Source organism: Ursus americanus, chromosome 24 (genome assembly GCF_024610735.1).
Source record: "Ursus americanus isolate L20-20 chromosome 24, mUrsAme1.1.p, whole genome shotgun sequence".
NCBI lineage: Eukaryota > Metazoa > Chordata > Mammalia > Carnivora > Ursidae > Ursus > Ursus americanus.
Genome location: NC_142150.1, coordinates 42,854,566 through 42,870,353, shown reverse-complemented (window position 1 = coordinate 42,870,353; position 15,788 = coordinate 42,854,566). Strand labels below are relative to the sequence as shown.

General features: G+C 59.6%; 1 protein-coding gene across 2 annotated transcripts in view; it reads right to left on the bottom strand.

The window, feature by feature from the left end:
* Positions 1 to 15,788, bottom strand: part of LRP5 (LDL receptor related protein 5) — a 99,174-nt gene that overhangs the window by 4,548 nt on the left and 78,838 nt on the right. For both annotated transcript variants that reach the window (XM_087855088.1, XM_045775615.2), the window contains 8 exons: positions 13,664 to 13,872; positions 12,354 to 12,544; positions 11,560 to 11,769; positions 8,820 to 8,945; positions 5,525 to 5,761; positions 3,351 to 3,461; positions 1,310 to 1,546; positions 961 to 1,100 (listed from right to left, as the gene is read on the bottom strand). In XM_087855088.1, coding sequence (XP_087711214.1) covers positions 961 to 1,100; positions 1,310 to 1,546; positions 3,351 to 3,461; positions 5,525 to 5,761; positions 8,820 to 8,945; positions 11,560 to 11,769; positions 12,354 to 12,544; positions 13,664 to 13,872 — 1,461 coding nt within the window. The remainder of the gene's footprint in view (positions 1 to 960; positions 1,101 to 1,309; positions 1,547 to 3,350; positions 3,462 to 5,524; positions 5,762 to 8,819; positions 8,946 to 11,559; positions 11,770 to 12,353; positions 12,545 to 13,663; positions 13,873 to 15,788) is intronic.

The following is a 15,788-nucleotide window of genomic DNA, read 5'->3' as shown; positions in this document are numbered from 1 at the left end:
AGTGATGCGAGACATTACCTTGGGGGGAATCTGGGTGAAGGGCACATGAGACCTCTCTGTGTTCTTACAATCGCATGTGAATTGACAAGGATCTCAAAATACAAAGTAAAAAAAGTTACTCTCTCGGCTGGGGAAACAAAGTCCAGCCTCCGGTATACTCGCTTGTGAGGACGCACGAGAAACTTGCCACGGGATGTGCCTCTGGGAGATGGGGGTTCTCGCTCAGAGTGAGGGGGTGACCGACCCCCCTTCTTTCTGCTGTACATTCTGTTGTACCTTTTGAATTTTGTACCCCGAGCCTATATTACTGATTGAAATAATGCAGTTAATTTGCTGGCTTCACACAGGGTTTCTTTTTGGCAAGATGGAAATGCTTCTAAAACGGTGGTGACGGCTGCACCCACCTGTGAATACCCCAACCACCACCGAATTCTCCCCCTCAAGTGGGTGAACTGTATGGTATGTAAGTTGTATCAAAACAAAGCTGTTTAAAAAAATAGTTGGGCTGGTAACAGTGTCATCTCTTGCTGCTAATAAGACCCCCCAGCTCCCAGCAGAGCCAGGGGACAGAGAAGCCAGGGCCCTGAGCCTCCTGGTGTCTGCATGGGGGGCTTGGGGGGGGGGTCCTAGAGTGAGCTGGTATTTCTAGCTGGTCACATAGCGCGTATGAGAGTCAGGGGATGGTGGCAGCAGAGAGGACCAGCGGGATGGTGGGGAGTATTCTAAGCTCCAGATTAGCCACAATGAATAAGGAGGATCCTTTCTAAACAGAAAAACATGTCCCAAGAGAAAAACGACAGGATGCGCTCAGGGAAGAAAGTGAACGCTCCCACCCTTCTCTGTGGTGGTAGGACAGCTGAGAATTCTAGGAATCCTGAGGTCACAGGAAATACCCCCTGGCCAGCCACTGATGGTGCAGAACCCCCCTGGATGGCCAGGCCCGCTCCCACCCCCACTCACCGGAGGGTACAGGGTGGCCTTGGTGCTGGACGAGCTGCTGGACGAGGCCCCGGTGACGTGGTTCCGGTCATAGAGGGGCACTCCGCCCCGGCCCCCCATCAGGCTCACAGAGCTCATCATGGACTTGCCACAGGAGATGCCTGCCGGGGGGAGGGGGCAAGGTGGGTCAGGGCCAGGCCACCCACAGACACAGCACACGCTCCGTGGCTCCTGCTGCCCGTAAGCCCCAGGCTCAGGTGGGCGAGTCCTGTCCTGTCCCTGCCCCCACAGGCCCCTCTGCCCACCCCCAGTGTGAGTCTGACCCGTTCACCCCACACCCTGCCCCGCCTCGCCCACGGCAGCTTCTTACCTGTGAAGGGACCGTGCTGTGAGCTGCCCGGGGCTATGAAATTGAGGGGAACGTGGGGGGTCCCACTGACGTACTCGTGCGGAAAGGGCCCGTTGGCCCCGGCGTAGCGCTGACACACCACGCGCTGGCAGACGAAGTAGACCCCGCCCATGACGAAGAGGGACAGGATGATGCCGATGACTGGCCCGATGGCACTGCTGTGGGCCGGGCTGTCATCAGACGGCGGCTTGGTGATCTCTGCCCGAGAGCGGCCAGGAAGAGACGGCGGATGTTAACCGCCAGGGCACAGGCTCTCCCGTGGGGGCGGACACTGTGTGTCCCCGAGGGGCCGTTCAGGCCCAGCACCCATGGGTGGACATTGGGAAGAGGGAGGTGCTGGGGTCCTGGGACACAGGGCTAATCTCAGTACCACGGACACGCTGTCCCCCTGGCCTGCCCGGAACACCCTCCCCCCTCCTCCTTGCCGACCCCCTTCCTCTCTCATCCCCCTTCCCCTGCCGGCTGGCTAATAAGCTTTACCTACTTTCCAACAGCCCCTCAGCCGCAGCCTCTATAGCGGCCTCGGGCTCATCCCTGCATCTTGGGGCTATTCGTGCAGCTGAAAGCATGTGGCTCTGTGAGTCACAGCCCCCAGACAGCTGGGCCTGGAGGCCCCCAGAGCCGGGTCCCTGAGGCTGACTATGGGGCCACAGATGTGGGGCAGGTCGGCAGGGCCCGGGGGCTGCGAGCCTGTCTAGCAGGGGACGTCCCCACATGCAGGGGCTGCACTGGGCTGATGACGCACCCAGGGCTGGAGGCCTGCACTAATTAAGCCCCACGCACCTGCCTGACCCAGAGGCCCAACGCGAGGGTAGCGTGAGGGGCACAGTGTGACAAAGCCTGGGGGTGGGGGCTCTGCCAAACCTGCAAAGCCGGAGCCCACTCAGGGCTGCAAGGTGCCCAGGAGTCTTTCTGGGTGCCCTGCCAGTACAACGGCCAAGTGGGGGGACTCCTCAGGCTAGCTCTGCTGTCAAGCCTTGGGGGATGGGGAGGGAGCACAGAGGCTCTAAACTCAGCTCGGACAGAAGGATGTTTACTTTCCCATCAGGCGGGCCCAAGGGTTCCAAGGGCAGCCCACTATGTCCCTCCTGCCAGCCGGAACCCAAGGGGAAGGAAGGAAGTGCTGGCTCGGGCGACAAGACCAGACTACGGATAAATGTCACCCCGACACCAGAACCACCGTCACGCCAGAGGCTGAAGAGAGACACTGTCAGACTGCACCTGCCCAGCTAAGGGGCAGGGGCTCAGACCCCCGGTGGCCTCCATCTCTGCCCTCTGGCCCCAGGTTACTCACTTTCTTGAGATGGTAACCGAGGTGCCTCACCTGGCTTCACCCGAAGGTATAAAAGTGTTCAGGGACCCCCTCCTCCTTCCCCACTCACAAGACCGCTCTCCTGCAATCAGCTCTCAGCCTAGGTTCCTCTACAGTAAATGGAGAGCCCATGTCCCCAAACATGTGTGCACATTCGCGCTTCCTGTCTGGGACTCCAGCTCCCTTCCTGTCTGAATCAAAGACAGCCTTTCGAGAGCCACCACCTCCAGGGAGCCTTCCCTGACTGCCCTGGCCTCACATCCCGTGGCCCCCGTACCCCTGACTACACAGGCCGCATAGCTCAGAGGCCACAGAACAGGCTGCCACGGGAAGGGCCACCGCGACCCCATCAGAGTAGTCCCGCTGCCTGACATGCTGCTGCGTGAGGTCCTGGCAGGCAGAAGCACGCCCTCTCAGGCACGGTCAGCCACAGCCACCACACCCCCTCCACAGGGGGCCTGTCTCTGTCACAGCCAGAAACACCCCAGGGCCCACCAATACGCCCCTCCGCCCCCTCCCAGTTCAGCCTCATCACTGCCTCTCCTTCCCGGAAGGCTTCCCTGCCTCCACCCCCACCCCCAAGGCTGAGTACCCCCAACCTTCTAGTCTCTTCATTCAGCCCCCCGCATGTTTCCTCCCCCTCGACCCCACACTGGCCCCAGGTGGCCCCTCTACGGGAAGCTGGCTCACCGCACATGAGCTCATCGGAGCCGTCGATGCAGTCGGGGAAGGAATCGCACTGCTGCTTGATGAGGACGCACTGGCCGCTGGCACAGCGGAACTGGTTGGGCAGGCAGACGGCTGCAAGGAGGAGTCTCGCATTCAGAGAGGCTATGGGGTGTGATGCGGCCAGGTGCGCTAAGTGGAGAGCGACCAACCAGTGCTCCCTGCCCCGCCACTAAGACCCAACAGGAAGGTCTGGGTTCCAAATGCAGGGCAGGCAAATGGGACCCTTTCCAGGATGGGGTCAGGGAGTGGTCACAGCAAATCCAGTCTCCACCCTCCCCTCGATGTCCCATGATCCAAGGCCTGTGCGATGCTGGGGTAGGGCTGGCAGGGAAGAGACCTCAGTGACCCCTGGGAAGCATGTATCAGGCTCCTACCATGGGTCAGGCCCAGGCAGAGTCAGGCCCCAAGGCTTGCCTTAGTTATGCGGAGGCGAGAGCCAACCAGAGGAATGACCTAGAACGGGTGGGGCAGGGGACAGGCGCTATCTCAGCAGAGCTCCCAGGGTGGAGGATCCGGAAGGTGGAGCAGAGCTCGACCAGGAAGGCAAAGGTAGCTAGCTCACAAGCCTCTTGGACTAGGAGGAAGAAGGCTGGGTATGGCTGGCCGTCTGTCTCCCTCCGTATTCCAGAATGACCTGGAAGGAGCTACAGCTCTGCGAGGAAGGCACTTCCCTGGGGGGCTCAGCCATGGCCCACCCCCAGGGCTTGCTATTTAAGCTCGCCACCTGCCTTGCCCTGAGTGCCCCTCCCTGGGAAGCAGAGATGAGGGGACCCTGTCCTTGCAGAGGGTGGGACAATCTGTTGGCAACAAAGCAGAGGAGGAGGCTTCTGAAAGAGAAGGTAAAGCCCAGGGTCTGAACACGGTTTGCTGTCAGTGCCGCACTTTGCACCAGGATAAACATTTACAGGGGAAGAGGCGGGGGCTCCTGCCGTCCTCTGAGATTGTCCCCAACAACCTGTGCTAGGGCAAGGGCGCATGGGGGGGCTCAGCAAACTCTCCTGTAAAGGGCCAGGTAAAGGTATTTAAGCTTTGAGGGCCATAGATCTCTATTGTAAGGACTTAACTCTGCTGTTTCAGGGCAAGACCAGCCACGTACAATATGTAAACAAAGGAGCCTGGCTGTGTTCCAATAAAACTTTACGAAAACTGGTGGCGGTCCGGATCTGGCACTCGGGCTGCAGTCTGCCAGTCCCCGGTCTATCACCTCCCTCAAATTCGCAAAGGGTCCGTAAGCGGGAAAGACTTCACGGCGGCAGCTTTAGAGAAAGAGCTGAGAAAGTGGCCCCCCCACCCCCAGGCCCTCATCTCCCACAAAATAGCCGCTCATCACGAGCGGGGACAGTGACCAACGAGCACGTGAGTTATCTGAGAACAGCATCCGGCGGCTGTGGGGGAGGCAGAGCAGCCCACTAAGCTCAGACATGGGCCGTGGCGCTGGCCATCCGTGGCGGGGAAACAACCGAGCCCATCGTTTACAAAAGGAAGATTCGGAGGATGTGCACAGATAGATGTTTCGCTGTCAAGGTCTAAAGGAAGATCCTGCTGGTCAGAGTGTACCGGGGATGACTAAGCAAATCTTTGGGTCACTTTCGGCTCAGTGGGGTGCTAAGACCACCAGGGAGTAAGCATTACCCCACAGACCGCTCTGTGGGGGGCAGCACTGCCTTTTGGCACGGGGGTAACCAGTGCGCGCACCATGGAAATCACCCGACTACGGGATTTGCCTTGGGTTCTTGTGAAACTCTTGATCCAGTGAGGGAAGACAAGACAGGCTCTTAGAGTCCGCCCTCCGGCCGCACTGCCTGGCAGGACAGGACAGGGTGGACAGCGAGGTTTTCCTCAGCCGGGCTAATAGTACCATTTTCCTCTCCCAAACTGAGGAGGGGCTGGCAATTTCGCCGCTGGCGAGGGTCCCACAGCGAACCCACCCTTGTGTGGCCAGACGGAGCCCAAGCCCCAGAAGGGCAGGGCAAGGGGCTTGCAGGGGCGCCTCTCAGGGAGGGGGCAGCCAGGATGGAGCAGGCCCCGGGTCGGGTGGGGGTGGGGGCGGGGCCAGGGCAGGCAGGGGCAAGGAGGGGCGGGGCCAGCGCGGGGGGCAGGGGCGGGGCCGGGGCCGGGGGCGGGGCCGGCCTCACCGTCGCAGTCAGCTTCGTCGGAGCGGTCCTGGCAGTCGGCCTCGCCGTCGCAGCGCAGGCGCAGGTCCACGCACTGGCCCCGCGCGCAGGGGAACTGGGCGGCCGAGCATACCGGGCAGCCCTCCTCGTCGCTCTGGTCGTCACACTCGGGGAAGCCATCGCAGCGCCAGGCCCCGGGGATGCAGTCGATCTCCCCGGTGGCACACGCGAACTGGTCCGGGGAGCAAGTGGGAGGCTCTGCGGAGAACACAAACACCATCACGCACCGCCCCGCGGGGCCACGCGCTGCTGGGCTTCCGAGCAGGAGACGGTTCAGCTCGATCGCGGTGCTGTACCCACACGGTACACAGGGCAGGGTGACCTGTCGCTGTCCCGCCTCTGGCCCCAGCGTAAGATGAAGGTGGGGTCATAAATGTTTGCTGAAAGGAGACACGAATCTTCTTTGTTGCTTTTTTTAACTGTGGGGAAAGGGTGCTGAATGGAAACCCGAGCTTCAAGCAGAAGGTGCTACACCAAGCTGAACAGAAAACGCTCTTCGCTAGAAACTCAACCCTGACCACTGAGAAGCCAGGGCCGACCCTGTGCGTCTCCATCTCCTCACTCCAGGCACTGGGCCGGGTGTCTGGGGATGCCCACTGGAGCCCCACCTTTGCCGGCCTGGGGTCCCAGGCTGGGCGGCCCATGTAGTGTAGAGTCCGTACCCATGCCCACCTGGCCACATCTGAGCAGCCACGGCACGCACACACACACGCACGCACACGACACACACACAGCCCTTGGGAGACGGAGGGTCAGAAAGCAGGTGCTTGGCATTGGCACCTGTTCCAGGTCTGGGGCAGCTGGAGCAGTCGGGCTGGGACTCTGCGGGTGACCAGCGCACCCGCAGATACGGCGGGGGGTTGGTAGAGGACCTGCTGGCCATCTTGCTGAGGAGCAGGCTAAGGAGAGGCAGGAGAGCGAGGACACCACGGTGGGAGGGTGCAAGGGGGGGTAGGAAGGCTGCCGGTGGAGGCAGTCACCTGAAGGTGGGGACCTGGGTGAGCAGGAGACGGGAGATCTGGGGCCATCTCCTCCCAGGTGACCATGGCCAGTCGCTCCACTCCTCATGTCCACCTTCCTCAGTGCAGGCCAAGTCCCGGCCAGGACTCAGTTGGGAGCAGGGTGGGGCTGGGTGGGAGCTGGACAGGTCTGGGGTTGAACCAAGGCTCCCCTCGGCAACTTTGCACAACCAGACGAACTCCCCAACCTCCCAGAGCCTCCGTTCCCTCATCCCTAACACAGAAGCAGCCACACTACGTCCCACGCTCCTCACAGGATAGCAAGGTAAGCGTGGGTGTGCGTGGCCGCGCCTGGCTCGGGAAGGGCTCAAATAGCTTTAGTGGTGCGTCACTGAGAATGCTGAAGCACGTGACTGCACCTTCCGCCGTCTGGCTCCTGCCACTTCGTGAGGTATGAGTTCCTACGTCACCCCTGACAACCCCTCCGAGCTCTTATGCTTCTGTGCTCTCTCCAGAGAAGCAGCCAGGCATCCACAAGTCTGAAGGGCCCAAGGTGGGGGTGGGGAAGGGACAGAGGGGGCACGTCGTTCAAGTAGAGGCCCAGGGCTGGGGTCCAAGGGAGAACTGAGCGCTCTGTGCAGTCCCCTCTTTGCCAGGGCAGCCTAGACATCTGTGGGAGTCTGCCACTCAGGCCACAAAACCACGTGAGCCCTGGGGCTGGAACTTGGAAGAAAGCCATGAAGAAGTTCAGAAGGGTCAAGGTGGCCCCCACCAGGGACAGCCACAAGATGTCCCCTCGGCTCTAGGCAAAGCCCTCTGGGGTTCGCAGTGTAAGGCAGGGCAGTAGAAAGCTCCAGAAGGACAGGCCCTATGGTCCTACCCCCTGAGCTCCAGGGGCAAGGCGAGCCGAGAACAGGCATCCATGTACTGACGGGCACGTGCTGAGCATCTGCGGTGCGTAGGACACAGTGTGGGTGCCGCAAGGGGCGAGGATAGGCAGAAAAGGGACAGGATTAATACCAGCCTCTGAGGTCACAGAGGAGATGGGGAGATGTGAGGATACAATGTCACCTGGGGGCCACTGGGGGCAGCAGAGAGGAAGTCCTGGGATTTGGGCTTCCTCACAGCGATAATAATTATCACTTTTTATTAGGACTGCCCAGTGTCCCACAACTAATAGCAGCTGGCAGTTCTGTGTGCCACATGTCAGATCATGCAAAAGTGCTCGTTACATAATACTACAGCAACTCCGAGGTAGGTGCTCTCGACCTCTCCATTCCACAGAAGAGGAAGTGGAGGCTCAGAGAGGGCAAGGGACCAGCCCAGGATCGCTCAGCTGGGAGGTGGTAGAGCTAGGATCTGAACCAGGTCTGTCTGACCCCAAAGCTTACATTCTTGACCACTCCCCACTCAGCTTTAGGGGAAGAAGAGGATCAAGGGTGGAAGGACAGAGAGAAGACAAAATTACAAAGAGAAACAGACAAGCCCACTATTGGAGAATTCGACACCCCCGCCAGTAACTGAGAGCTCACGGGCAGTCAGGAGGGACACAGACGGTCTGACCAACACCATCATCAACTGGATCTAACGGACGTCCACAGACACTCCCCTCAACAGGAGATGACACGTCTTTCTCAAGCTGACACGGAACACTCACCAAGAAAGGCCACAGGCTGGGTCATAACACACACCTGAACAAAGCTAAAAGGCTAGAAATCATACAGTGTTCTCCGACCACAGTGAAACTGAACTAGAACCCAAGGGCTCCTGGGTGGCTCAGTTGATTAAGCAACCAGCTCTTGATTTGGGCTCAGGTCGTGATCTCAGGGTCCTGGGATCCAGCCCCACGTCAGGCTCCGTGCTCAGCAGGGATTCTCTCTCTCCCTCTGCCCCTCCCTCTACTCGCACTCTCTCTCTCTCAAATAAAAATAAATAAATCTTTAAGCTAGAAATCAGTCACAGAGAGATAGCTGGGAAATCCCCAACTATTTTGATATTAAAACAATACACTTCTAAGTAACTCAGGAGCCAGAGAAGGTCTTAGGAGAAATGTTAAAACAATGTAAGCTAATGGAAGAAAATAGAACTTATCAAAATTTGTAGGATGCAGCAAAAGCAGTATTTTGAGGGCCATTCACAGCCCCGAATGCATACGCTGGAAAAGGAGGGCAGATGAAGAGACAGTTGGCCCTGGAGGCTGGATGCCACCGTGACTGTGATTTTAAAAGGAGGCTGGGCAGAGACCTGGCAGGCGGGGGGCCCGGTGTCCCAGGAGAAGGTGCTGAGGTCCCACCTACCACCACACGCCAGCAGGTTCTGCAGGAGCACGAGGTGGACCGGGCATGAGCACCGTGGTGTCCCGTCACCCTTGGCAATGCAGATGTGAGAGCAGCCGCCGTTGTCCCGGGCACACGGGTGGGCCGCTGTGGAGACAAAAAGAGGGAGGGGGTCGGGCTCTGCCTCTCACCTCAGGGCTGCAGCCCAGGGGGTGCTGGAAACAAGGGCCAGGCGAGAACTCAGAAGAATGGGTGCTTCCGTGGGCCAGGCCCCTACACATCGCCCCACTTAATTCCCAGGGCAGCCTACAGAGTCTACTTCCTCTGCCGTCCATTTTACGGACAGGAACACGGAGGCCGAAAGCACTCACGTCACCCCCTGGCCCATCCGCACCAGCTCCCGCTGCGCCCACAACCACCGCTCTGCACTGCCTGTCTCTCCTGGTGCAGTGGGTTGGGTGATGGTCCCCACATATCTATGTTCTCATGCCTGGAATCCGTGAATGTGACTTTATTTGGAAAAAGGGTCTGCACAGATGTAATCAAGTTAGGGATCCGGAGAGGAGATCATCCTGGATTTTCTGGGTGGGCCCTAAATCCAACAACAGGTGTCCTTCTAAGAGACCACAGGGGAGGTGCAGACGCAGACAGACACAGGGGAGAAGTCTGTGTGGTGACAGAGGCAGAGCCTGGAGGCCTGTGGTCGCAAGGAGCACCTGCCACCACCACAAACAGAAGGGGCAGTGAGCCGCCCACACCCACAGCCTCCAGAAGGGGTGCAGCCCGCTGCCACCTTGATCTCGGACGTCTGGCCTCCAGCCTGTAGAAGACACTTGCGTTGCGTTGAGTCACCCGGTCTGTGGCGATCTGTTACGGCCGCCACAGGAAGCGAAGACGCGCGGGGCTAAATAGCAGGACCGCGAATCCCCGGGGAACTTGCAGTTGTCAGTACAATGAACTGAATTAACCAACACCTGACCCACAGGAAGAAGCCTGGGAGCGTGGGGGCCTCCGTCAGGTGAGAGGAAATGAGAGAAAGCATGACCCGCAGCCCCAGCCCCGCAGAAAAACCGGTGCCCTGCTTCAGCCTCGGGGATTAAGTACTTAGAGTGACAGAGGCCACGGTCTGGAGCAGGGGTTGGCACACTTTTTCTATAAACAAGAAAGTAAATAGTTTTGGCTTGACGGGCCAGACCATCTGTCACGAGTCTGCCAGCTGTCACACAAAGGCGGCCATGCGTGGCACATAAACCAATGGGCGTGGCTGTGTGCCAATAAAGCTTTATTTACAAAATCAGGTGACGCCCAGATGGGGCCCAGGGGCCACGGAGCGCCAGCCGTGGTTTAGAGCTGAGCTGTAGAATTTCGGGAGTAACCAGGTTGGGTGCCCCACGTCCCAGACCAAGACAGGAGAGTTCGCTCAGGGATCTCCCACCCTTACCCAAAACCAGAGGCCTCTCCACGTCACCCTAGACATTGGACATTAGCACTCACAGGGACGCCCCAGTCTCCAACCTCATCCCTGTTTGTTAAACATTTCCTGGCTCTCCCACCCCGAGGTCCAAGGAGCTGCTGGTCGGCAGGCCGGGCTTTGTGCCAACACCAGCAGGCCTGGATGTTTGCGGGCTCAAAGTTCACCATTCTGACCACGGGCCAGCAGTTCTCAAGGCTGTGACACCCAGGAATCCGTGGCTTCACTGAGAATGGTACAAGGGGCCAGGGGACTCAGGCGCCCTGACCCACATCCATCAGGCACCTGAGCGATCTGGAAGCCGCTTACCCAGCTGCTTCACTTATCCAGGAACCGGCCAAGAACCCACAAGTCCAGAAACCAGCCACTCAGCAGTCAACACAGAAGTGACCGATTCATCAGAGGGGACGCCCCCAGCTCAAGAGAGAAGCTTATCCACTGAGAACATGACACTTGAGCCAAGGGGGAGCCAAGAATTAGCAGGAGTCACTCAGAGCAGGACAGGAAAGGTGATCAGAGACAGGGACTCTAGGGAGGGGACACACACGGCCAGTGGGAGGGTGAGGGGCCCCGGTGAGGCAGGCAAGTGGGGCACCCCCCAGGGCCTCGAAGATGGGCAGCTTGAAGGTAGCTGGACAGGACGGGGCAGCGATGGCCCTGCTCACCGCTCTGTCCCAGCAGCGAGCACCCAGCTGGCAGCCAGGGTCTACTTACCGAACAGAGTGGGCAGACAGACAGACAGACAGACACACACACACACACACGCTCCCAAATCCATCTCTAGCCATATACGGAGGGGACGGAGGAACAAGAGTTCCCAAGGGTAGGGGTCCCTCCTTCCCCGCCATTGGGCGCAGCCCAGACTGTTGTAAAGTAGAATCCTAAATCGCAGTCCCCAGCCTGATCCCCCGCACAGTGGATGCAACGAACCGTCACGCCCGTGCTTTTGTTACCGTGCGCGGCAAAGGGGTTTTGCAGATGGCAGCGAGACTACTCATGAGTTGAGCTGGAGTTAATCAAAAGGGTTACTAATTCCAAGGTGCGTGAATCTAATCACGAATCACGGGAGCCCTGAAAAGCAGAGCAGCTTGTCCAGCTGGTGGTAGAGGGGGAGGTCAGACGCGGCTCCGCTGCTGAGACGGAGGGGCAGCGAGGCCCGTCGGCCAACAGCCCGTCCCGCAGCCCTCACCCTGGCCAGCCCCCTACTCGCTCCGAGGGGTCGGTTCGGGGCTCTGCACAGATGCCCACCCTCCCGTCAGGCACCTGCCCACAACACCCTCCACCACGTACAGAACTCCTCTAGGCTGACATCCTCCACGGCGTGGATGCCGGTCAGGTGGGCGACTCGGCCCTGGACTCGTGTCCGCTTGTCCCCGGTGGTCTTCTCCACGCGCTCGATCATCTGCTGCTGTCGGTCAATCCAGTAGAGGTGCTTGCCCAGCACGGTCAGGCCCACGGGCTGCACGATGTTGGCATCCTCCAGGGTCAGGCGGTTGGCCCCTGCAAGTGGGACAAGTGCCCCCCGAGGGGCGGCTGACCCCCAGAGCTCAGCCCATGCTCAGCTCAGAACAGAGGGCTGCCAGGGACCCTGGGGGGTTGTGCGCTCTGGCCAGGCCCGGGAGCTAGAGCGGCCTCCCCGGAAGTGGGCCGATCTGCAACCAGCCCTTAGACAGCCCTGCTCCCGTCTGGGCTGCCTCCCCCTGGGCCAGCCCCTCCCCCCGCACCCCACGCATGGAAGAAAAGCCCCTCGGGGCAGCTACAGCGTGGGGGTGCTAGAGGCGGAGGGGTCAGACTCCTGCCCCAGCCCGCGCTGTGGGTCCCTGGGCAGGTCACCCACCCTCTCTGAGACTCCTCTTCTGCCACACCACATGGGGATCATTCAGGACCTATGTCTGGAACATTTAGCGGGGACTGTATGTGGTGGACACAAAGCCCCGGCACAAGGCCCACCCGAAACAGACCCCTGACAAACGTGGCAGCTGGTACCAGCGTTACTGATGACCAGGGAGGCCGGCTGGCCCGGGGAAGGTCAGACCTGTGGGTCGCTGGGGGACTCGCCCCCGGGGCGCCCCGAAGGCACATACCTGACAGGTCACAGCTTTCGATGCGCTTCAGGTCCGCGTCCACCCAGAAGAGCTTGCCCAGCCTGTTGTCCACCACGAGGGCCACGGGCCGGATGAGGCCGGTGGTGAAGAGGACCTCACGCTCGGTGCCATCCAGGGCGGCTCGCTCGATCTTGGCCGCGCGGTCCTGCATGTTGGTGAAGTACAGGTACCTGCGGGAGGGGGCGGGGGAAGGACAGGTGTCACGACCTGCCGTCTCCACGGCCACACAGAGCAGTCCCGGACCCGGCAGGGCTGGCCCCCACGGCTGTATGGGGTTGAATGGTGTCTCCCCCGAGAACTCGTATCTACCCAGAGCTCAGAATGGGATCTTAATTGGAAACGGAGTCTTTGTAGATACCATTAAGAATCAAGGTGAGGCCATCTGGTCCACACCTAGAGCCCCCGGAAGCTGGAAGAGAGACAAGGAAGGGTCCCTGCAGAGCCGCCCGAGGGGGCACAGTCCTGCGGACACTTGACTTTAGACTTCTAGCCCCTGGAACCGTGAAAGGACAATCCTCTGTTCTTTTAACTCCCCGGCTGGTAATCATTTGTCGTGACAGCCTTGAGGACTGGCACGCACGCTGGCTAAGAAGTCCCTGCCTCCGTGGAGGCCGGCCTCAAGAGGGTCTCATCAGGTTGCTAAGAGCCACCTAAAATAACTAGGCTTGTGCTCCCTGAGCCCTTGTGTGCCGCAGGGACTGACACCACCATCGTCCTCCGATCCCTGAGCTTGCATCATGTGCCCAAGGTCACAAGGGCAGTAAGTGATGGGGTCAGGTTCCAACCTTGGGTCTGCCCGGCCCAGGACCTGTGCTCCCACTAGCTGTCCCCAGGAATGCGCCCTCTCAAGCGGTGCCTCCCGACGTCTGAGCCCCACCTGGTGGCAGCCCTGTAGGTACCTGAAGGTGGCCTGTCGTGCGCCTGCCGCCCGTCCCCAAACCTTCACATGACTAGCTTTATTTCCGAGCTTTATGTCACGTGGCTCTCGGCCTCCCTCTCGCCCTCGTTATTCCGTTTGGGACCCTCCCAGTCTGCCTACATCTCCATGGAAGAAAGAAGCTCCAAGGAGTTGAGGCTGTGCCAGAAGAAGTAGTGAGCTCCCTGTGATGGAATGTATGCAAGTGAATAAGCAGCCATCAGCTGGGACGCTCTGGAAGGACTTTGCACTGGGTTCAGATTTGATAGGGATGGTACAAAACCTATGAACTAAGACTTCTATCCTTCCTGTGTCTCCCCACTGGGGTGCAGAACCGCGCACTGCGGTGCCCACCCACCCCTCGGCCTCGCACCCTCGCTCGGCGTTGACGACGATGGCCCGCGGCTTGTCTCGGTCCCCACGGAGCACCACACCCATGGCATCCCCATTCAGCCGGTGGACGTTGATGGTGTTGGTAGCCTCACACGTCCAGAACAGCGTCCGGCTATAGATGTCGATGCTGAGGTCGTGGGGCTGCCTGTCCGGGTTTTGGCTCTGGCTTGGAGAGGTCAAAACGAAGGGCTGTAAAAAGGAAGAGACGAGCCTTGGCTACGGACATCACGGGAGGGCAGAGGCCTTGGTGCCTGAGTCCAGACGGCAAGTCGAGACTCCAACCCTGTCTGGGGCCCCTCCCCGTCGGATCAGCGCACACCACACGCCTGCTTGAGGGAATCTGACCAGGCAGCAGCTCCTGGCAGGGCTCTCGGCCGTGAGCTCGGATCTCCAGCCCACCCATCCGCACGTTCACAGCGGGCTGTCAGCTCCCACGCCCTCTGGTGCTGTTCCTGCCCCACGGAAGAGCCGCCCGTGGCTCCACAGTCAGCCCAGGACCACAGCCTCCTTCTCGAGACATCTTTTCTCTCCTTGCCTATTGTCTTGGACTCAGGCTTTTGGAAGTAGACCTTCAAACCTTGTGATTTTTACATTTAGGGTACCGGGACAATAGGTGCATAGAACAGAAGTGCACCGCTCTTAGCCATCTTCCCCAAGGGAGAGGCCAGGGGTGCGGGCCCGGCTTGGGGTGGGGGGGTGACACACACTGCATCTCCAGAGCGAGGGGCCAAAACCCCCTCTCGGCGGGGGTACTGTCCACACCCTGGGTCTCTGCCCTGGGAGTCTCCCCGGAGAACTCCACCTGACTCTCAGCCATCCGGGGCACCTCGGGGTCGAGCCCTGGCTCTCGGAGCTACCGGCACAGGATACCCTGTTTCACGAAATGCTGCAGGAGGAGAGGGGAGCCCCATGGCACCCTCATCTCCCTTACCGGCCAGAAGCCTGACTCCCTGGTGGATCTGGGCCCCTTGGGTTACCCGTGAAAGACTGTGTTCAGATTCTCAGGCGATACGACCCGGTGCAAAGTGGGCTTCACAGAGCTGCTACCTGTGGTTTGGATGAAAAGCCCCTTCCTCTGAGAAGGGTGTCATTGGGACGATGACCTGCTAAGAGGTCACTGCAAATTTCACCGATCTCCAGTGAGCAGTCAAAACAAAGTCTCCTGGTGCAAGAAGGGGCTTGCGGCCAGAAAGAAGCCCCTTCACCAGGGCCAGCCTCTCAAACCCAGCTGGAAAGGGCCACCCCCCCACACACGAACAGCAGCTTCTGGTCCAGTCCCACTGGGCAGCCAGAAGCGTGTGACTCACGTCTGAACACAAGGCACCGATTTAAAGGGCCGTGTGTCTCTGCAGGTTAACAAAATCCACTTCCCAAAGAGCTGGGGGCTCTGGGAGCCAAGCGTCATCTCCAACTGGGCACATTCTTTTCCCAAAAGCCATAGACTCTGGCCAAAGACCACAGTGCTGAGCAAGTGCCAGGCTGGGAGTGAAGCAAGATTCCAGCCGGCCCTCGTAGCAATCAGGCTCCCGGGGAGGGCGGGTCTGCGAGGGCCGGGCACGCAACCAGACTTTGGGACACCGGTCATCGGAACAACCAGCTGTGAAATGCATGGGGCATGAGGCGACACACTGCCCACACCTCTCCTCAGGCAGACGGACTGTAACGACCGGCCAGTTATAAAACCCAAACTCCAACTTTAATGTCAGTAACGATACTTATGCAAATGCAGAATTCCTTAATAGAACCCTATTCGACACCACAATCAACACCCCGCCCTCCTCACCAGTACCAAGCAGCCCCTAGCCACATGGGAGTGTCCACAGCAGCGTGGACATGACAGCCCGAAGACCCAGGGTCCATCAGTGGATGGACCCAGAAGCAAACTGTGGTCCGTCCACACCGTGGAGTATTTTCTGCCTTAAGAGGAAGGACCTTCTGACACCTGCTATGATACGGATGAAACTTGAGGACATTATGCTGAGTGGGAGAGGCCAGACACAGAGATGAATACTGCAGGATCCCACTTACATGAAGGGCTTAGACAAATCAAATTCATAGAGACGGAAAGTAGAAGGGTGGTGGCCGAGGGCTGGGGGAGGGGGGAA